Source organism: Oncorhynchus nerka, linkage group LG9a, assembly GCF_034236695.1.
Source record: "Oncorhynchus nerka isolate Pitt River linkage group LG9a, Oner_Uvic_2.0, whole genome shotgun sequence".
In the NCBI taxonomy this organism is placed as follows: domain Eukaryota; kingdom Metazoa; phylum Chordata; class Actinopteri; order Salmoniformes; family Salmonidae; genus Oncorhynchus; species Oncorhynchus nerka.
In genome coordinates this window covers 26,070,954-26,093,803 of record NC_088404.1, presented here as the reverse complement: position 1 = coordinate 26,093,803, position 22,850 = coordinate 26,070,954, and the positions used below count along the sequence as shown (strand labels likewise).

Sequence of the window (22,850 nt, the reverse complement as noted above, 5' to 3'; positions counted from 1 at the left end):
CATGCAACATGTAGCAACATGTAGCCAAATAGGGATTTCATCTTCATTAATAACGTAACAAGTCAATTATACAACAGCGAGGTATGTTGGCTCCACCAAATAATACATTTCAACCAGTTAACCACACATTGTGTGACGCTGATCTAGACATGACATCCACAGAGCAACATCCTTACAATGCTCGTCTGTTGTCTCCGAACTTGATCCCTCTGGCATTTAATCCACAACAAATGTTTTGTGAAAATATCAAATCTTTGATGTAACATGACAGGGCCTTTCACACAGTAGGACAAAACAAGCCTGGTCATCTTGGGGCACAAACCCAGAGGAAAATGTCTGACACAACTGTAGCAGTGATGTGGCTATGGCTGTAGACTAGATGGGGCTGGTGAGTGCTACAGCTGAAAATCAGCCATAAGAAGCTCCCTTTTAAAATCAGAAAGGAGATTTGCGGGAAAAAAATCTTTGTCACTTCTCTGTTTTCTCAATGACATTCAAATCAGCATTGAAAAAAGGTGCAAATGTAAGTTTGTTCTACCTGAGTGAATCTGACCACAAATTAGAGACCACTATGATGACACAAATGGGTTTGATGGATCGCGGGAAAAACGCAGGAATAGGCTTTTGTAGGCTACAGTCCAAGCTATGTCTTCCAATGGTGTGACTGCTGTCGGCACCCAAAGATTATCCAACTTGAATAAACGCTTAGAGGTAAGGATGACAGTAGTGGTGTAGTCTATGGCGATATGGATATCACTTATTATTGATATCTACATAGCACATTGATGTGAATCACACTGCTGCTCTCTCATTTAGCTATTTGCTCCTTACAGATTGTGTTTGTTGTGGATGGCTGTTCACACATCTAAATGTGTATTTGAACCCAATAATAAGCTGCATATCATTATTTTTTAAACCAATGGACAGCCAGGGAAAAATGTGCTCTTGCAACAGCTGCACAGTGCGGATCCCAGCCTCTGGAATAAAAATGGGGCTTTTATTGCTCAATCTAATTCATGCTGATAAAAAATGCAAACCATAGGCCTAATGGACACGTTCAAACTCGCACACTTTTGATAGACTTAAAGGGGCAATCTGTAGTTGCTGCATCCATTTTTGGACTCATAAATGATATATATATATACAGTGGGGGGAAAAAGTATTTAGTCAGCCACCAATTGTGCAAGTTCTCCCACTTAAAAAGATGAGAGAGGCCTGTAATTTCCTCATAGGTACACTTCAAATATGATCACATTGTAGGATTTTTTATGAATTTATTTGCAAATTATGGTGGAAAATAAGTATTTGGTCAATAACAAAAGTGTATCTCAATACTTTGTTATATACCCTTTGTTGGCAATGACAGAGGTCAAACGTTTCCTGTAAGTCTTCACAAGGTTTTCACACACTGTTGCTGGTATTTTGGCCCATTCCTCCATGCAGATCTCCTCTAGAGCAGTGATGTTTTGGGGCTGTTGCTGGGCACACATGAGAACCCAAAACATTAGCTTATTTTTCTCCAGTTATTGTAAACATTGTAAATGTAAACAAACACTGTATAGCCTCATAACATGGTTAAAACATGGATGGTCAGTTCTTGCATCCATAGCTCTGTCTATTAATTTGAGAGGGGTTACATTTCTCCAGGCCCATCCCTTGGCTTTTTACCAAAACAGAGGTGGGGTGCCCATTTTGTTATTGTTTCATCTGTGGATTATCAAGATATCAAAGTGTCACCAACAAAAACCTTAACAATAGGCCTATAGCAAATGCAGCATACGCAACGTAACGTAACCAACACTGCTAGCTAGCCAGCTAGCTCCCGATAAGCAGCATTGTAGAAACTTCACACTCAACGGTACGACTTGATTAGGGTAGTGTCAACAACGCAGCTAGCCTACCCCAGCAGTACTCTATCATTTTAATCATTTTAGTCAATTAGATTCTTGCTACGTAAGCTTAACTTTCTGAACATTCGAGACGTGTAGTCCACTTGTCATTCCAATCTCCTCTGCATTAGCGTAGCCTCTTCTCTAGCCTGTCAACTATGTGTCTGTCTATCCCTGTTCTCTCCTCTCTGCACAGACCATACAAACGCTCCACACCGCATGGCCGCAGCCACCCTAATCTGGTGGTCCCAGCGCGCACGACCCACGTGGAGTTCCAGGTCTCCGGTAGCCTCTGGAACTGCCGATCTGCGGCCAACAAGGCAGAGTTCATCTCAGCCTATGTCTCTCTCCAGTCCCTCGACTTCTTGGCTCTGACGGAAACATGGATCACCACAGACAACACCGCTACTCCTACTGCTCTCTCTTCGTCCGCCCACGTGCTCTCGCACACCCCGAGAGCTTCTGGTCAGCGGGGTGGTGGCACCGGGATCCTCATCTCTCCCAAGTGGTCATTCTCTTTCTCCCCTTACCCATCTGTCTATCGCCTCCTTTGAATTCCATGCTGTCACAGTTACCAGCCCTTTCAAGCTTAACATCCTTATCATTTATCGCCCTCCAGGTTCCCTCGGAGAGTTCATCAATGAGCTTGATGCCTTGATAAGCTCCTTTCCTGAGGACGGCTCACCTCTCACAGTTCTGGGCGACTTTAACCTCCCCACGTCTACCTTTGACTCATTCCTCTCTGCCTCCTTCTTTCCACTCCTCTCCTCTTTTGACCTCACCCTCTCACCTTCCCCCTACTCACAAGGCAGGCAATACGCTCGACCTCATCTTTACTAGATGCTGTTCCTCCACTAACCTCATTGCAACTCCCCTCCAAGTCTCCGACCACTACCTTGTATCCTTTTCCCTCTCGCTCTCATCCAACACTTCCCACACTGCCCCTACTCGGATGGTATCGCGCCGTCCCAACCTTCGCTCTCTCTCCCCCGCTACTCTCTCCTCTTCCATCCTATCATCTCTTCCCTCTGCTCAAACCTTCTCCAACCAAATCTCCTGATTCTGCCTCCTCAACCCTCCTCTCCTCCCTTTCTGCATCCTTTGACTCTCTATGACCCCTATCCTCCAGGCCGGCTCGGTCCTCCCCTCCCGCTCCGTGGCTCGACGACTCATTGCGAGCTCACAGAACAGGGCTCCGGGCAGCCGAGCGGAAATGGAGGAAAACTCGCCTCCCTGCAGACCTGGCATCCTTTCACTCCCTCCTCTCTACATTTTCCTCCTCTGTCTCTGCTGCTAAAGCCACTTTCTACCACTCTAAATTCCAAGCATCTGCCTCTAACCCTAGGAAGCTCTTTGCCACCTTCTCCTCCCTCTTGAATCCTCCTCCCCCTCCCCCCCTCCTCCCTCTCTGCAGATGACTTCGTCAACCATTTTGAAAAGAAGGTCGACGACATCCGATCCTCGTTTGCTAAGTCAAACGACACCGCTGGTTCTGCTCACACTGCCCTACCCTGTGCTCTGACCTCTTTCTCCCCTCTCTCCAGATGACATCTCGCGTCTTGTGACGGCCGGCCGCCCAACAACCTGCCCGCTTGACCCTATCCCCTCCTCTCTTCTCCAGACCATCTCCGGTGACCTTCTCCCTTACCTCACCTCGCTCATCAACTCATCCCTGACCGCTGGCTACGTCCCTCCCGTCTTCAAGAGAGCGAGAGTTGCACCCCTTCTGAAAAAACCTACACTCGATCCCTCCGATGTCAACAACTACAGACCAGTATCCCTTCTTTCTTTCTCTCCAAAACTCTTGAACGTGCCGTCCTTGGCCAGCTCTCCCGCTATCTCTCTCAGAATGACCTTCTTGATCCAAATCAGTCAGGTTTCAAGACTAGTCATTCAACTGAGACTGCTCTTCTCTGTATCACGGAGGCGCTCCGCACTGCTAAAGCTAACTCTCTCTCCTCTGCTCTCATCCTTCTAGACCTATCGGCTGCCTTCGATACTGTGAACCATCAGATCCTCCTCTCCACCCTCTCCGAGTTGGGCATCTCCGGCGCGGCCCACGCTTGGATTGCGTCCTACCTGACAGGTCGCTCCTACCAGGTGGCGTGGCGAGAATCCGTCTCCTCACCACGTGCTCTCACCACTGGTGTCCCCAGGGCTCTGTTCTAGGCCCTCTCCTATTCTCGCTATACACCAAGTCACTTGGCTCTGTCATAACCTCACATGGTCTCTCCTATCATTGCTATGCAGACGACACACAATTAATCTTCTCCTTTCCCCTTCTGACGACCAGGTGGCGAATCGCATCTCTGCATGTCTGGCAGACATATCAGTGTGGATGACGGATCATCACCTCAAGCTGAACCTCGGCAAGACGGAGCTGCTCTTCCTCCCGGGAAGGACTGCCCGCTCCATGATCTCGCCATCACGGTTGACAACTCCATTGTGTCCTCGTCCCAGAGCGCTAAGAACCTTGGCGTGATCCTGACAACACCCTGTCGTTCTCAAATAACATCAAGGCGGTGGCCCGTTCCTGTAGGTTCATGCTCTACAACATCCGCAGAGTACGACCCTGCCTCACACAGGAAGCGGCGCAGGTCCTAATCCAGGCACTTGTCATCTCCCGTCTGGATTACTGCAACTCGCTGTTGGCTGGGCTCCCTGCCTGTGCCATTAAACCCCTACAACTCATCCAGAACGCCGCAGCCCGTCTGGTGTTCAACCTTCCCAAGTTCTCTCACGTCACCCCGCTCCTCCGCTCTCTCCACTGGCTTCCAGTTGAAGCTCGCATCCGCTACAAGACCATGGTGCTTGCCTACGGAGCTGTGAGGGGAACGGCACCTCACTACCTCCAGGCTCTGATCAGGCCCTACACCCAAACAAGGGCACTGCGTTCATCCACCTCTGGCCTGCTCGCCTCCCTACCACTGAGGAAGTACAGTTCCCGCTCAGCCCAGTCAAAACTGTTCGCTGCTCTGGCCCCCCAATGGTGGAACAAACTCCCTCACGACGCCAGGACAGCGGAGTCAATCACCACCTTCCGGAGACACCTGAAACCCCACCTCTTTAAGGAATACCTAGGATAGGATAAAGTAATCCTTCCCCCCCCCTTAAAAGACCTAGATGCACTATTGTAAAGTGGCTGTTCCACTGGATGTCATAAGGTGAAAGCACCAATTTGTAAGTCGCTCTGGATAAGAGCGTCTGCTAAATGACTTAAATGTAATGTAATGACTTAAATGCATATGGTAAGTAATCCAAAAGTTACGTTACCGATTACAATTTTGGACAGGTAACTGTAACGGATTACATTTAGAAAGTAACCTATCCAACCCTGATTATAGCATGTGCAATATGCAGATGGCTGTCTCAGTCTAGGGGCTCCATTCCCTGGTTACACTAGATGCTCTGGCTGTTAGCCTCAGTCAGACACAACAGTGTGAGAAAACAGTGACCAATGCTGGCCAAACTCATGACATGACGCACAGTCTGGTTGAACTTCAAGACTACAACCCTAAACAACTATTCATCAATGATACTGTTAATCCACTGTCATCCACACATGCATCTTCATGTTATACATTTTTGGTAATATGTCAATCTTCCTAATCTCTCAGCCAGCATGATAAACTATACACACGTACCAATGGATTTTGTGTTGTAGACATGTGGTAGTAGAGTAGGGGCCTGAGGGCACACACTTAAAGTGTTTGGAAATCTGTTGTGAATGTACTATAATTTTTTTTAAATTGTATAACTGCTTTAATTTTTCTGGACCCCAGGAAGAGTATCTGCTGCCTTGGCAACAGCTAATGGGGATCCGATCCATAATAAACTAGTTGTCTGAGGGTGCTGTGCTTCTGTCCAAACATGAGGCATGATCACACATCTCCACCTACAGCTCCCCCGTGTTCATAAATAACAATAGAACAGCACTCATGGAAGCCTCCACCAGGGAATATATGAGCGTAAGTATGACTTCAGATAGGCCCACTACGAACTGGCAGACAGCACCAAAATAACCCTAGAATTCCTGGGGCACAAATATGAGCTAAGATGAGGAGACAGAGCCAATTCCTCGTTTCTTTATTACACATTAAATAGGAGTGGTGAGATTCATGGAAAAAATGGATCTGTGATCAGATCACAACACTACACACTTCCCAAAGAGAGATCTCTACTGATGTGTTCAACAGTGGTCATTCATTCACTCCCCTAGACCTGGACCCAGTCACTCTGGACCCTAGACCCAGTCACTCTCCCCTAGACCTGGACCCAGTCACTCTCCCCTAGACCTGGACCCAGTCACTCTCCCCTAGACCTGGAACCAGTCACTCTCCCCTAACCTGGACCCAGTCACTCTCCCCTAGACCTGGACCCAGTCACTCTCCCCTAGACCTGGACCCAGTCACTCTCCCCTAGACCTGGAACCAGTCACTCTCCCCTAGACCTGGACCCAGTCACTCTCCCCTAGACCTGGAACCAGTCACTCTCCCCTAGACCTGGACCCAGTCACTCTCCCCTAGACCTGGACCCAGTCACTCTCCCCTAGACCTGGACCCAGTCACTCTCCCCTAGACCTGGACCCAGTCACTCTCCCCTAGACCTGGAACCAGTCACTCTCCCCTAGACCTGGAACCAGTCACTCTCCCCTAGACCTGGACCCAGTCACTCTCCCCTAGACCCAGTCACTCTCCCGAGTCCCATCATACACAAACAGAGAGGAGTAGTGAAAACTCCATTAAAGCAACATTCATTTAGAGACACCAACAAAATGAAGCACAATTTACAAAATATGCACCTTTCAGTATGACAATAGGTTGTTAAAATACGATCCAGGTATAAATTATACTTTTTTCTCAGAAATCAGCCATTGGCACATAAAAAAAGGGAGGCGGAACATTTCAACACATTTCACTATAGTTACTTTTCTTGATACAGTATTGTTAACAAATGGGTTCCCATAATCAAAAATGCATTAACAGTTAATATCGAACTTTAGTAACAAAAAGGATTTAATCAAAGTGGGTCAAAAAAGATAAATCCTAAGAACTAAGGCTGCACCAATTCAGATCTATTGCCAATTAATTGCATATCTGATACCCATCTGATATTTTCCCTGTGTAAACAGCAAAAAAACACATGGAATCTGATCTTTGGACTTTTGATTTATACCACCTCCATATGTAGATCATAACCCTGATACAAACCCGATCCTCTATGTGCGACCTCGGATCAGATTATTTTCTTCCGAAGCGTTTTTATGCACATAAGAAGCACCCGAAATGGAAAGGAACAAAGGCAGGAAACGAGCATTTCATCTGTGTGCTACATCAGTGTGAATGTGCAAATCTGATATGGGTCACATGTAAAACTGTGTGGACAGTTAGAAGAAAAGATTGGATATAGAAAGAAAGAAAATCAGATTTGGGTTCTTAGGGTGGTTGTGTAAACAGCCTAAACATATTGTATATTATGTTTCAATTTAGAATCTTGTTCCTCTCAAACAGCACGGAGTTTGTAGCTCTTGAACAGACGTGACAGAGAAGCCTATGCTGTCTGACTGAAGCACGATGGCAACACAAAAGGCAATGTGTAAGAAGCCCCAAGGTCAAAAACTAGTAATAAGGTGGTGAAATATGCATTGACCCTGAAAAGCAAATATTCCATGTTATCAATTGACTTTTTTTCTCTAAAAACTAATTTAAAATGGCAATTATTGCCTCATTTGCAGACATCAGTTCCAGTTACTACATCACTTGGATGCAACAACCTGTGAAAGATAAACGTGACATAAAAATGATTGGACTGGACGAGTCATTTCACTTGAAAGCCAGCACAGAAAAACCCTCAACACCTTCCCACCCAAACTCCAAAAAACACCCAAAGGTGATTTAGAAAAATTCATATAAACAATACATTTTTTGAACACACTTATCATGACACCATTACTATTGGGATGCATCTTTTGTAGAAGTAAAAAATAATAATAATAAGTGGTAGGACAAAACAAGGCCTTTAAGATTTGTTTTGCCTAATCTAGCCAATCCAAAAAAGGAGAGTAAGTTTATGGCAGCGATATATACAAAACAAAGGATTGGGGAAATGTGCAAGGCATATTCTGTTAGGATCTGTTGGGGTGTTTTATGTCCTGCATCTGAAGACAATGAGTCACTATTCTTTAAGAAGATAGTTCACCCGAAGAACACATCTACGTAGTCGACATTAGATGACTTAGTTTAAAGTTTAGGTTCGATTTAGGCATGCTATTTTTTTTTTGCACTCAACACTTCAGATGCTAAACTGTAACAAGGAAGCCCAGATCTTGATTTGCTGGCTCAATTAGCTGAGGTCAAATGTGTTACTCCAGTGAACTACCTTCAAAAACACAAAACATGACGCAAAATACACCAATCCTGAGGATAAGAGGGAAGTTCATAGCTTAAACAAGGTCTCTTCAGGAACAATGAACTCATCTTCTAGGACGTTCGTAATGAGCAGGGAATATCCTATCTAATGATAAAATAACTACAGGAGACACTGGCTTGTGATGGGTTTTAAGCAACATGCAGTGCCACTGAGCAACACAACATTAGCTGCATGTCCTTTTCAAAATCACTGGCAGAATCTTGCTGTTCTGATGCCTCTCTTTATATAAAAATATATTATGCTTCAAACCTGCCACCTGGAGCAATTCAGTTGTTGAGAAGGTTTCCCACCACTCAACAACTGGTTTCTACCCAAAAGATCAGATCAGGTTTGGTGAATATGGATTGACTCAAGTCCCGAAACACTATAAAAACCTGTGTCCCCCAACTGGAACAGAGCTCCTTGTTCCTGGCCCTAGAGGCTGTATCAGTATCATACAGTATGAGCATCACAGTGCCATTCCCCGTAAGAACACATTGCATGCAAAAAGGAAAGTCTCTCCTGTAGGCAGGAAATCACTGCTCACCAATTACAAAAAAAAGCATTAACAGATTACAAGTGAATTAAATGGGTAACCATTTTTTTAACTAGATACAGTAGTAAAGTTCATATGCATGCTAAAAGAACTGCATGATATTATTGAATCATATCTAGGAGTCTAATGTAGGAGGATGGGCATTATTACACACAGCGGCCAGGACATTTGGAATTTCCCCTAATCAAGTGTTGGTCGTGCCTCCCGGTTGTTACTCCTTGTCCTATGGCAGGGGTACTCAACTCCTACAAGGTCTGGAGCCTGCTGATTTTCTGTTCTACCTGATAATTGCACATACACCTGGTGGCACAGGTCTAAATCAGTCCCTGACTAGAGGGAACCAATGAAAAAAATGCAGTGGAACTGGCTTTGAGGTCCAGAGTTGAGTTTGAGGGTCCTATGGTATCGAATGGAATCATAAACTTCGATAGAAATCGCAGCATTGCATCTTTCCCATTATGGCGTCTGTGAGCATGGGCAGCGTCATTGGGGCCATTTCCATTTTGAAGTAGTCAATTTTCTTCTTCTACTACTGCGAGTTGACAAACTGAAAGGGTGCATAGTGCCACTTGGAGTGTGCTTTTTGAACAGGTATAAAGACAATTTACTGCCACCTGCAGTTATGAAATGTTTGCTCGCAAGTATAATTAATTGGCTGATCTCTCCTGATGACCCAGATGGAATCATGTGATCCTTCCATAACCCGTAGGAAGTCCCCAGTTGACTACTTAAAAATGGTGAAAGTCCTCAATGGCGTTGCCCATGTTAAAAACAGGCTTTTAGGCACTACGGATGGAATTCAACTCTCCCCCATACTGTTAGAAGCATGTACTACAACAACCTCTTCTGCTAATGCTCTACTAGCAGAGGGAAAATAAGCTTTTTAGGCTTGCTTTTTCTATTGTCCAAAATGTCCCTACAGTGTACCACTCCTAATTGATAATCAACCTATTGGACCAACACTTCTGGGCAACTGGCACTAAACACTAAGTAAAGCTTAGTTTCAAATTAGCAAAAAAAATGAGGGCAGACAAAAAGGGGTTCATTTCGATATTCGGTGTTGTGGTTACTTAGATAAGAGGCTAATAATTTAGTGTAATGTACAAAAATGTATTAAACAGTTTGAACACATTTTTTCTATCTTGAAAAGGGGGGGGGTGTCATTATTCACATGTGTATACACTTTGTCTTGGACTTCTTTTTCTTCTTCTTGCCCTCCTTGCTCATCTTCTCTTTGTGTTTTCGGATTTCCCGCACTAATGTGTAAAAGGCATCATCGACACCCTGGGGAAAAGAAAAAGATAAGTTACGGTTCATTTTGAAAACTTCTCAAAAACATGGATGTTCTCATCTGTGACTAACAGGAAAGCTGGGTCAGATGCAAATGTAATGGGGGCGTTTGACATGGCTCCCCTATTTCACAATATAGTGCACTACTTTTGACTATAGGGAATAGTATAGCATTTTGGTGTGCACTAATAGTATGTTACAAATGTGTTAATTGTGTATGGATTCGTTGGAAGGTGGATTCGCAGCATCAGCTGGCCCAGCAGAGAGCACAGACACAATCAATGGTGCCACAATGAGACAAAAAATAACCAGGTCTTTGTCATTCGCTGAGCACGACATTGGTTTCCTTCCTGATGCAATGGGTGGTCATTTCAGATTGCGACAGAGAGATTGAGAGAAAGAACGAGAGAGAGAGAGAGACACACAAAGGGAGTATCTGTGCCATGACAACAGGGATGACTCACAGTTGGCCCAGGACTTGAGTTTCAGTGGAACACCTCTGTGTTGTCCTCTTAGTAATCACACTTCCTTGGGTCATCATTTCAACACTTCATTTCAGCCCAGATTATCACAATCTCCATTAATCACACAGATCAGATCTCATTTGAGCAGACTACAGAATGATCAGCACTCCATGATAGTATAAACACATAGAGACAGAGAAACCACAGGAGTAGAAACCAACAAGGATGCCTGGTTTCAAGGAGATCCCACGGCCCAGCAGATCCCAGGAGGTAAGCTTAGACAGGAATGGATCCCGCCCACCAAGGAGCAAGCAGCACTACTTTCCCTGCTCGGGACCACGCGGACAACACCCTCCCACACACACACCTGATGGACGGGAGGGAGCACGGCCGCAACACACTTACCCCTTTCACATCACAACACACTTTTTAAGCTTGACGCAGCGCGGGGTCTTTTCTTCCTTGCTGAGCTTTTTCAGCCGGTACAGCCTGATCTCCCGTACCAGACTGTAAAAGGCATCCTCCACTCTCTGCAGTGCGAAACACAGCTCTCCTCAGTTAAAGAATATAGGGATAACTATGTGGACTACCTCAGTGTTAGGGAATATAGGGATAACTATGCGGACTCCCTCAGCGTTAGGGAATATAGGGATAACTATGTGGACTCCCTCAGTGTTAGGGAATATAGGGATAACTATGTGGACTCCCTCAGTGTTAGGGAATATAGGGATAACTGTGGAATATAGGGATAACTATGCGGACTCCCTCAGCGTTAGGGAATATAGGGATAACTATGTGAACTCCCTCAGTGTTAGGGAATATAGGGATAACTATGTGGACTACCTCAGTGTTAGGGAATATAGGGATAACTATGCGGACTCCCTCAGCGTTAGGGAATATAGGGATAACTATGTGGACTCCCTCAGCGTTAGGGAATATAGGATTAACTATGCTGACTCCCTCAGCGTTAGGGAATATAGGGATAACTATGTGGACTCCCTCAGCGTTAGGGAATATAGGGATAACTATGCAGACTCCCTCAGCGTTAGGGAATATAGGGATAACTATGCGGACTCCCTCAATGTTAGGGAATATAGGGATAACTATGCTGACTCCCTCAGCGTTAGGGAATATAGGGATAACTATGCTGACTCCCTCAGTGTTAGGGAATATAGGGATAACTATGTGGACTCCCCCAGTGTTAGGGAATATAGGGATAACTATGTGGACTCCCCCAGTGTTAGGGAATATAGGGATAACTATGTGGACTCCCTCAGTGTTAGGGAATATAGGGATAACTATGTGGACTCCCCCAGTGTTAGGGAATATAGGGATAACTATGTGGACTCCCCCAGTGTTAGGGAATATAGGGATAACTATGTGGACTCCCCCAGTGTTAGGGAATATAGGGATAACTATGGGGACTCTCACTGAACAGTTTTTATTGGATACTCTGTTGTCCTTGCCATAACCAGCACGTTGAAAAAGTCGCACCACTGTGCATGGAGCTTCTATTTCTTTTAAACATTTGGGATGCAAGACTAAGACAAGTGTACATATAGATGTGTATGGAGCTGATGTATAAATCTAAGGTAATCATTTTAGACTTCAAAACATTGTAGTAATTTAACTTCACAGGGGCATGACAGGTACAAACATTATACTAAGTGTCATTGTAAAAGGTGTGAAAGTGGTGTGTGTATTATTCAGTACAAGGGCAACACCAGATAGCTGGTCGAATCAACCAATGAAAATGGAGAAGAAAGCTGGAAGAGACCAATCAGTGTCCCCCGTGTCCCCAGAAAGAGTTGCGATTGGACCGATGCAAAGAGAGCAGAAGGTTCACCTCACCGACTGCCAAATATATCACAGTGCCAGCCAGCCACGCAAAGCATCACGACACTCACACCACCAACCACAAAACCGTCAGAATAGCGCACGATGCAGCACAGGATCACACCCATCCCACTGTCCATCAAGCATGATTATTACCCCGCCACAAAACCATGACTGATAAATTCCCCTCTTTGGTGACGATTCAGTGAGAAACGTACAGATTTGTTGATTGCCAGATCCGTTTTGAAGACTTCCCACATTACCATGACAGAGGGGCATGCACAGATAGAACAATTACTCATATATCAATAATTATATAAGCAAGGGGACTTCGCAGTGGAAACCTGATATATTTCCAAGCACCATTTAGAAACCGAGCACATAGACACTGACACCAACAGAAATCAAAAAGTACCTTCGGAGTCATAAGAGGATCACAGGATTTTGTGATATTGAAGTGGCCATGATTGTAAAAAGCCATTGCAAGGACACCTGACACAGCTGGTAAGAAGTAATCTTGCCACAATAATGAAAATTGATCTGTGGAGAACATTGTTAAATGGTTTCTGTTTTCACACCAGGAAATACACTCAAAGCTACAAGCAACCCTTCACTATTACAAGGGCTTGATTTATTAAAAGGTGCAAAGTTATACCAGGTAACGCTTAGTAAATCTGTCCCAAATCCGTCTTCAACTGGATATGTAGCAGAGCTAAAGTAGCCTTGGAATCCAGACTGAAAAACGCTACATTTCACTTCCCTGAATTCAGTCTGGATTTTCAGGCTAGCCAATCAATGGCCGTCATGTTAAAAACCATGGCCATGGTTGCTATTTGTGCCATGGTTATGTCCACTACGACCTGTTGTCTCGGTCTCTCACCTGTCTCGTTTTGGCCGAGGTCTCAATGAAGGGGATGCCGTAGCTGCGCGCTAAGTCCTGAGCCTGTTTGGTGTCCACCGTCCGGGACGGCAGGTCACACTTGTTCCCCACCAGCACCATTGGCACGTCTTCTGAGTCTTTCACCCGCTTGATCTGCTCTCTGGAGAACAAAGACAACAGGGAAGGCAAGGGTTAAATAACAGTGTAATGCTTTGGTTGTCCAAAGTAAGTAGGGAATTTACTCGTTTTTTGGGGTTATTGATTTCACACACAATCTGGGTAAAGTTTTTTAAAGAGTGGGTTGTATTTACAAGTATAAAGTGCTGTTGGCATTGACACATAGTTAAGGGGATACAGTTTGCAGAACCGTGTCTGCTTGGAAACTGCATCACAGATGTTACAACTATAGTCTGGCTTTCCGCCATTAGTGCACTTGGCAGCAGTACTTCGGATGTCCTGTATAGCAGCAGAAGTTAGCGCAACCTATATTGGTGGACGTCCTCTACAAGGGAAGAGTCTGGCTCAACCTATAGTGGTGGATGTCCTCTACAAGGGAAGAGTCTGGCTCAACCTATAGTGGTGGATGTCCTCTACAAGGGAAGAGTCTGGCTCAACCTATAGTGGTGGATGTCCTCTACAAGGGAAGAGTCTGGCTCACCAATAGTGGTGGATGTCCTCTACAAGGGAAGAGTCTGGCTCAACCTATAGTGGTGGATATCCTCTACAAGGGAAGAGTCTGGCTCAACCTATAGTGGTGGATGTCCTCTACAAGGGAAGAGTCTGGCTCACCTATAGTGGTGGATGTCCTCTACAAGGGAAGAGTCTGGCTCACCTATAGTGGTGGATGTCCTCTACAAGGGAAGAGTCTGGCTCACCTATAGTGGTGGATGTCCTCTACAAGGGAAGAGTCTGGCTCACCAATAGTGGTGGATGTCCTCTACAAGGGAAGAGTCTGGCTCACCTATAGTGTTGGATGTCCTCTACAAGGGAAGAGTCTGGCTCACCTGTAGTGGTGGATGTCCTCTACAAGGGAAGAGTCTGGCTCACCAATAGTGGTGGATGTCCTCTACAAGGGAAGAGTCTGGCTCACCTATAGTGGTGGATGTCCTCTACAAGGGAAGAGTCTGGCTCACCTATAGTGATGGATGTCTTCTACAAGGGAAGAGTCTGGCTCAACCTATAGTGGTGGATGTCCTCTACAAGGGAAGAGTCTGGCTCACCTATAGTGGTGGATGTCCTCTACAAGGGAAGAGTCTGGCTCACATATAGTGGTGGATGTCCTCTACAAGGGAGAGTCTGGCTCACCTGTAGTGGTGGATGTCCTCAAAGGACTTGGTGTTGTTGATGGCGAAGACACAGAGGAAGCCCTCCCCTGTCCTCATGTATTGGTCCCTCATGGCGCTGTACTCCTCCTGACCTGCAGTGTCCAGGATGTCCAGCAGACATGTCTCCCCATCAATCACCACCTGCTTCCTGTACGAGTCCTGAAGGAGGGAGAGAGAAAGAGAGGGATGGATTGGGTCAGGAGGGGCACCTTAGCGGTAATCAGGTAGACTGGACACTTATGAATGATCACATATTCATAGGTGTCCAGTCTACCTGACTAGGAATCAGAACGTCTAGACCTAACTATATGGTCATAGAATGCTCATCTAATAAAGTCGCTGAGGAAATTCAATAATATTAGAATCAGAGAGAATGGATGGGATGACTAAGAGCGACTCTATGTGCACCAAGGGAAAAATGCACTCAATCTTCAAGCAGTCATAAAATTGATAGCTTTCAGAAAGTATAATTGAGTAATAATATCTGACATGTGAAACTACTAAAGCATTTAATCACATAGCAATCTATCATCAACCAACAAAATTAAACTGACTGAAAGACACCATGTTTATGATATTATAATATTCCTCCATTCAAATAACAGAAAATGATCAGAAATGATCAAAACCTGTTTGGCAACTTTCATCTTCAACCAGAAAAACTAAATTTTTACACAACTTTATTTCCAAAAGATTTTTGTCTCCCGATTCCCATGCATGCCTTGCTGAAGTAAGAGACAAGGGTGTACTGCAACTACTTATTACCTCGATGGTGGGGTCATATTCATCCACAAAGTGGTTCTGAATGAGCTGGATGGTGAGCGCACTCTTGCCCACACCTCCTGCTCCCACCACCACCAGCTTGTATTCTGTCATCCTTCACCTGTGGGAGAGAAAGCACACAGAAATAAGGTCAGTGAATATATAAAACCTTTTATGGGCTACACACTAACTATCGAGACAACAATCCTTCAACTGGGATCTCCAAAACCTGGACATTTCTGGAAAGTTTCTGAAATATTCCAACCCTACACAGACATAAGTGAGAATGAAGCTGAGGATATGAAGGATTTCTCCCCCCTTCTCCATAGCCATCTGGTCAAGTTGTATTAATTCCCTTAAACTAAACTTAAGTGCAAATGCAAAATTGTATTTTGTCCCGAATGTCTCCAGATTGCATTTCATTTGCACATTGGCCCTCCTATGTTCTCCAGAGCTGTAGGGAGCTGAATGTATACAAGAGCTGAATGTATACAATAACAGATCTCTGTGGATACAAGAATGTTTACATTCTATCCAATTTCATCCTGCAATTTGACAGAAAACGGGATGAGTGTATATATTATTATATTATGCCGCCCGGCCATCGCTCACCGATATATTTATATGTACCTATTCTTATTCGGCCCTTTACATTGTGTATAAGGTAGTTGTTGTGAATTTGTTAGATTACTTGCTAGATATTACTGCATAGTCGGAACTAGAAGCACAAGCATTTCGCTACACTCACATTAACATCTGCTAACCATGTGTATGTGACCAATAACATTTGATATTATACTCTACTATCTTATAACATTCTTAAATGGGATTATCAACAAGGAGAAGATATGGAAAACTATGAAAGAGACTGGAATTCTGGAAAGATATACATAAGCTGCCTGCCCTATCAGGTCTGTTGACTATTATATTACTTTGAATTGGCACAATCACTGTTCCTCCTGATTAAATAATGACTTGTCATCATTATTTAACATTGTTTGAACAGAAGATTGCCGTTTACAATTCCCCCAAATATCATACCCACAAATGTTGCTACTAAATGATCCTCCAACTGAAATGTCTCTCTAACTGTAACACACGTTCAAAAGATAGTTGTATGTAATAGCTACACAATGGGATCTGGCCTCAGGCAGTAGACACAGATCTATGATGTTACATAATGGTCCCCAAATGGACAAACAACTAGGAAGCACACACTGCTCTGCAGACGGTGTGAACAACAACTATCCCTACAGTTTCCCTGTTCAAAAACATACCCTGCTAGGTATAATACTGAGGTCAGTTTTCTGACAATCTTGTATTGTCAATACAAACAAAAAGAAGACCTCACCCATGTCTTCACCCAACTGAGGTATAAATTTACTAACAAAGTTAGTGTTTCATCACACTTTTCATACGCCCCTTGAAATGATCAGCCTGGAGTTCTACACCTATTTATGTACTCTCTCTGAAAATGCATTAAACAAAAGGAGCATTATAAACTGGATGGTTCGAGCCCTGAATGCGGATTGGCTGAAATCTGTGGTATATCAAACAGTATTCCATGGGTATGAAAAAACGTTTATTTTTACTGCTGTAACTACGTTGGTCAACAGTTTATAATACTAATAAGGCACCTCGGGGTTTGTGGTATATGGCCAATATACCACAGCTAAGGGCTGCATCCAGGCACTCTGCATTACGCACAAGAAGTTCCCTTAGCCGTGGTATATTGGCCATATACCACACCCCCTGTGGCCTTATTGCTTAAGTATAGCACTTATTCCTACTATTTCTATTGAATATGACATTATAGGCCTAATAATCACCGTCATCACCAGAAACTATTGCCTAGTGTGGATAAGGTAAATACAGATGAATCATGACTTTCAGATTCTACCACTGACAAAATGATTGTACAGTAGGTTTAATAACTTGGCCACAACGCTTGCTCTGTTAGTACAATATTGACAACCCTTTCATATCCTCACATCCTGCAGGAAATCGAAAGGGTGTTCATGATTGGCTAGTCCTGACACCTGTACAGTCAGCTGCATTACCAGTCATCAACAAGGTTGTAATGTCCAATCAAGCACTCTCCCTGAGTTCTGGTTTCAGATCAATTACAAGTTACAGTAAAATACATGGCAATATTGTGGGAAAGTATTGTGAAAGAGTAGACAAATAGTCCCCTACAAAAAAAAAAGCAAACAGTGTCCATTTTATGCAGTTTACTTATTCACAATCTGATGACATTGTAAAGTGTAGGCCTACTACTAGTCATTAGTAAAATACTCTATACGTGAAACGAGGAGAACAAAACACCCTTATCGATACCCCCTCAGGTTGACTGGCTGTAGCCTACAATAACTGGAGTAGGTCCACATGGATAGAGTAGCCTAGATTATGCAGATCCCCGCAAGTATTATTGAACTAGATTAGCCGTGTGCGAATTTATTTAACACGAACGTTATTTGTAAGTCGCTCTGGATAAGAGCGTCTGCTAAATGACTTAAATGTAAATGTAAATCTGATGGCACAATGGATTGAACGCTATGTGTAAACACCGTAGAACCTGCAGCGTTCATGGGCGAGTTGAGTTTGAAGCCGCCATAAATACCGCATAGGTCTGCACTTCAGACATTAGGTTAACAGTTGGGCGTAGTTTGCATAAACAACTATACTTTAGCTGCAAATGTCCAGCAAATTATGAAATCAATACAGACCCAACATAAAATGAAGTCACCGGCGAAGGGATACAATGTCACCCCTGTATCCATTGTGTAAATTGATACAAATGTAGCGATCTTGTAAATTGTTTTACCTTTAGCGTATGGAGTTCCGCGTCCGAAGTTGCGACCAAATAACAAGTCAAGCAGATAATCCTCCCTTTTCACACGATCTCTACATTTCCTACTTCACAATGAAACTGCCCCATTTATGTAGATTAAATTTATTTGAAAAAGCAGACGAAAGTAAGGAAATGAATCAATTGAATTTTACATTTGATCCAGCGCTTGGCCTGCTACTGTCGATTCAGCTGAGTTTGGCCTTAGCGCGAATATGGGCGGATACCGGGTGCAGAGTAGCCTAGTACATACAGCTCACTTACTTAGAAAGCAGGGGATTTTAACTGGTTTCGGTGTGATATCACTATACTAGTGTCGCAATATAAAAACGCTCTCCCCCTGGATATCACTATACTAGTGTCGCAATATAAAAACGCTCTCCCCCCTGTTCTCCACTCAATGCACTTCTACTTTACCTCAATGTATTGTTCTGGTGGGTGCGTGTTGGCAGATTGTGTTTTGAAACGTTCTGGAGTCGATGTGTTTTTCCAAGAGAGGACTGAAATAGGGCGTATACATATGCGTTCAAATCATTTGGAATTACATAAATAGGCATATTTAAACCATTTATATCTATAAATCGATCATTATGGCAGTGTTAATTTAATTATTCTACCAAGCATCAATATTTCAAGACCTATCTCTGGGAATAAATGGTCGGCTTCCCAGTGAAGCTGGAACAATAACGGATAGGGGGCGCCTCCACTATATATAGGCTCTAAATATAACTGGAATGTACTGGAGGGACGTCATTCCCAGTCAAGGAAATGATTGGTGATCCCGTGTCAGTCTTTCTCGGATGTCACTGGTATACCTTCTGCGCAGAATATGTGCATAGAGGTAAAGGGTAAAAACATACAGCTTGGCTCGGGGACGACAAACAGAGAGGCGTGAACCAACTGAAACAATTACGCATATGCGTAACATTTAAAATACGCATGTTCATAAAACTAAAGTGCGCAGCACCTATGCCGTTTTCTTGTTTTTTTTTAGTTGTCAGAAATGCGCAGAATAGCTATGGACAGAACGTATAGATACAGTAGATAGTGGACTCTAGTGCCCAAAATACAATTTTAGTCCATTGAGGACTTTCACCATTTTGAAGTAGTCAACTGGGTGGAACTTCCTGTGGGCTAAGGAACGATCATGTCATTTCATCCAGGTCATCAAGCGGGATCAGCCAATGAATTATCCTCGTGAGCAAACATTCCATAACTACAGGTGGCAGTAAATCACCAACCTTTGCTTTATACATGTTCAAACAATAAACTCCAACTCATAGAAGTAGTAGAAGAAATTTGACTACTTCAAAATCTATAGCAATGGAGCTGCCCATGCTCTCGCTGAAGCCATAATGGGACAGATACAATGTTGCATCCTCTAACTATCTCCATGGGACAGAACCATACCCCCTTTTCTGTGAGAATTCAAACACTATTTATTTATGAAGGTAAAATAGTGCCTTAAGTGTACAAGCATGTAAAGTATGATTTGCACATGTAACATATGAGTTGCACCTATATAATCAGTTTTGTAGTTGCAAAAAAATATTTGCAAACATTTAACTTCTTTTGAGAATAAATGCAAGAACACTTGCAAACATGCAAGTTCATATGCAAATAAATTAAAGAACATTTGCAAGCATGGAACTAAATTTGAAAACGAATGCAACTCATTTACTAAACTTGCGAATGGTGAATATTCTTCTGTGAATTAAAACTACATTAGCCGATGTTGAATCTGTGCGCAGCTTCATTAAATAGTACCCGTAAAACACCAGTCTCAACATCAACATTGAAGAGGCGACTCCGGGATGCTGGCCTTCTAGGCAGAGTTGCAAAGAAAAGGCCATATCTCAGACTGGCCAATAAAAATAAAATATTAAGATGGGCAAAAGAACACAGACACCGGACAGAGGAACTCTGCCTAAAAGGCCAGCATCCCGGAGTCGCCTCTTCACTGTTGACATTGAGACTGGTGTTTTGCGGGTTCTATTTAATGAAGCTGCCAGTTGAGGACTTGGGAGGCGTCTGTTTCTCAAACTCGACACTAATGTACTTGTCCTCTTGCTCATTTGTGCACCGGGGCCTCCCACTCTGGTGAGAACCAGTTTGCGCTGTTCTGTGAAGAGAGTAGTACACAGAGTTGTACGAGATCTTCAAATTCTTGGGAATTTCTCACATAGCCTTAATTTCTCTGAACAACAATAGACTGGTGAGTTTCAGAAGAAAGTTATTTGTTTCTGGCCATTTTGAGCCTGTAATCAAACACACACATGCTGATGCTCCAGATACTCAACTAGTCTAAAGAAGGTTTTATTGTTTCTTTAATCAGGACAACAGTTTTCAGCTGTGCTAACATAATTGCAAAAGGGCTTTCGAATTATCAATAAGCCTTTTAAAATTATAAACTTGGATTAGCTAATACACCGTGCCATTGGAACACAGGAGTGATGGTTGCTGATAATGGGCCTCTGTATGCCTATGTAGATATTCCATTAAATATCTTATTTCAAAAACAAGGACATTTCTAAGTGACCCCAAACTTTGGAACAGTGTTGGAAATTCCAAATAGTTTGCATAGTCAACTTAGACATAGCAGTGACACACACACGTAACCCACCAGACATGCCACCAAGGGTATTGTACAGTACCAGTCAAAAGTCGACACACCTACTCATTCCAGGGTTTTTCTTTATTTCTACTATTGTCTACATTGTATAATAATAGTGAAGACATCAAAACTATGAACTAACTCATATGGAATCATGTAGTAACCAAAAATGTGTTAAACAAATCAAAATATATTTTATATTTGAGATTCTTCAAAGTATACTATTCTCTGTGATACAGGCGATTGAGCAGCCATTGCGAACCAACAAGATCACTCGGCAGATCTATAAACATTCCGTCTTCATCAAGGCCATGCCCGGAATCGTCATTGGCGGAATCCAGCCCTTCGGCTGCATCTTTATCCAGCTCTTCTTCATCAACAGCATCTGGTAAGAACAAGGGTCAAGTCTGCAACTCAACCATGAGCCTGAATTAGCCTAGTGGTGCTTGTATAATGATTCATTTATTGTTGAGTATTTTCTCAAGATTTTATCTCACCAGATGTACTACATGTTTGGGTTCCTGTTCCTGGTGTTCATCATTTTTCTCATCACCTGCTCCAAGGCCGTCATCCTGTTGTGCTACTTCCTCTCATGTGCAGAGGTGGGTGGAGCCATGCATACATGGATCTGGCATCACAATAATGGTATACTGTGCCATCTCTCTCTCTTTGTATGTAAATGCATTATGTAATATTTGTAAAACAGATTCTTAACGTTTCCAGTTTGCCAGATTATCTGTGCCATTATGTTTAGCTACCAAAAGTGAAGTCTTTGTGTCAACAGTAAATCTATTTTAGTTTCATGAAAACATTCTAAATGATGCAAATGTTTCTTTCTCATATGACTTAATTTATCTCTGCTCATAGATCCAAGCACTTAGATGTCACTACAGTGTAAAAAAATGTATTGAGCCGAACCTAAAGAGTGTCTTATGTTTTGTATAGGACTCACTGGTGGTGGCATTCCTTCCTGATCAGGCTATTCATGGCAGTCAACCTGTTTGTTTACGACTTGCACTACTTCTCCAAGCTGCAGATCATCACCACTACCATCCTCTACTTTACCATGATCATGGTGCTAATTTTCTTCCTCTTCACAAGGGAGTCAACAACAGTGCCACACTACGCAAGTCTAGACTCTCTAACAGGTTTAAGTAGAGGCGCTCAGACACATTTCATCTTAACGAACAGTGCTGGAGCTTTTGGCAGACTTTGGCAGATTCATCGGCTGTTTCCAGCCACTCATCTCAATAGGAATTTTATCCGCCTTTAAGAAATGGAAATGTGTGGTGCTGTAATAGCGAGCTGAGACAGTTGAAAATATCGATGGGATATTTTGGTTGTCTGTGTGCTCCTGAAGTGCTGTGGTATCTCACTGTTAAAATCATCCTAGAGTGGAGATGAAACAATAAAAAAAATTATCTGACACGGCGGTTGCATTAAGGAGAAGTCTATCTTTAATTATTATGAGTATTTCTGCAAAATCACCGGATGTTTTGGAATCAAAACATTACTGCACGTAACGCGCCAATGTAAACAATTTTTTGATATAAATATGCACATTATCGAACAAAACATACATGTATTGTGTAACATGATGTCCTATGAGTGTCATCTGATGAAGATCATCAAAGGTTAGTGATTCATTTTATCTATATTTCTGCTTTTTGTGACTCCTATCTTTGGCTGGAAAAATGGCTGTGTTTTTTTGACTTGGCGGTGAGCTAACATATTCATATGTTGTGCTTTAGCTGTAAAGTATTTTTGAAATCGGACACGATGGGTAGATTAACAATAAGTTTCTTTCATTTGCTGTATTGGACTTGTTAGTGTGTGAAAGTTACATAATTCTAAATAACATATTTTAATTTCGCTCGCTGCCTTTTCAATGGAATGTTGTCGAGGGGTTCCGCTAGCGGAACGCCTACCCTAGAAAGGTTAAAGTATGGTTCAATATTGACATTTAGCGAGCTAATCA

At 43.2% G+C, this 22,850-nt stretch overlaps 1 protein-coding gene and 2 long non-coding RNA genes across 6 annotated transcripts; 1 reads left to right on the top strand and 2 right to left on the bottom strand.

The window, feature by feature from the left end:
• Positions 1-5,959: 5,959 nt before the first annotated feature.
• On the bottom strand, positions 5,960-18,899 carry LOC115134119 (GTPase KRas). 4 transcript variants are annotated; one of them, XR_010464696.1, is made up of 6 exons: positions 18,235-18,652; positions 15,414-15,531; positions 14,629-14,807; positions 13,324-13,483; positions 6,262-10,137; positions 5,960-6,210 (listed from the first exon to the last, which is right to left on the bottom strand). XR_010464696.1 is itself a non-coding variant. In XM_029667780.2 (6 exons), exons 2-5 carry the CDS (start codon positions 15,522-15,524, stop codon positions 11,018-11,020), a joined length of 570 nt encoding a protein of 189 aa, XP_029523640.1. In that variant the 5' UTR covers positions 15,525-15,531; positions 18,676-18,899; the 3' UTR covers positions 10,049-10,137; positions 11,013-11,017. The 4 variants fall into 4 exon arrangements, 3 of the variants coding, with proteins under 3 accessions (XP_029523641.1, XP_029523640.1, XP_029523639.1); XM_029667780.2 differs by lacking the exons at positions 5,960-6,210; positions 18,235-18,652 and adding exons at positions 11,013-11,137; positions 18,676-18,899 and having other exon boundaries at positions 10,049-10,137; XM_029667779.2 differs by lacking the exon at positions 5,960-6,210 and adding an exon at positions 11,013-11,137 and having other exon boundaries at positions 10,049-10,137; positions 18,235-18,658.
• Positions 18,900-20,934: 2,035 nt separating this feature from the next.
• LOC135573268 (uncharacterized) lies at positions 20,935-21,967 on the bottom strand. Its single transcript, XR_010464634.1, has 2 exons — positions 21,370-21,967; positions 20,935-21,279 (listed from the first exon to the last, which is right to left on the bottom strand). It is a non-coding gene; the product is annotated as an uncharacterized LOC135573268 (long non-coding RNA).
• LOC115134714 (uncharacterized) lies at positions 21,075-22,343 on the top strand. Its single transcript, XR_003864358.2, has 3 exons — positions 21,075-21,260; positions 21,373-21,517; positions 21,818-22,343. It is a non-coding gene; the product is annotated as an uncharacterized LOC115134714 (long non-coding RNA).
• Positions 22,344-22,850: the final 507 nt, after the last annotated feature.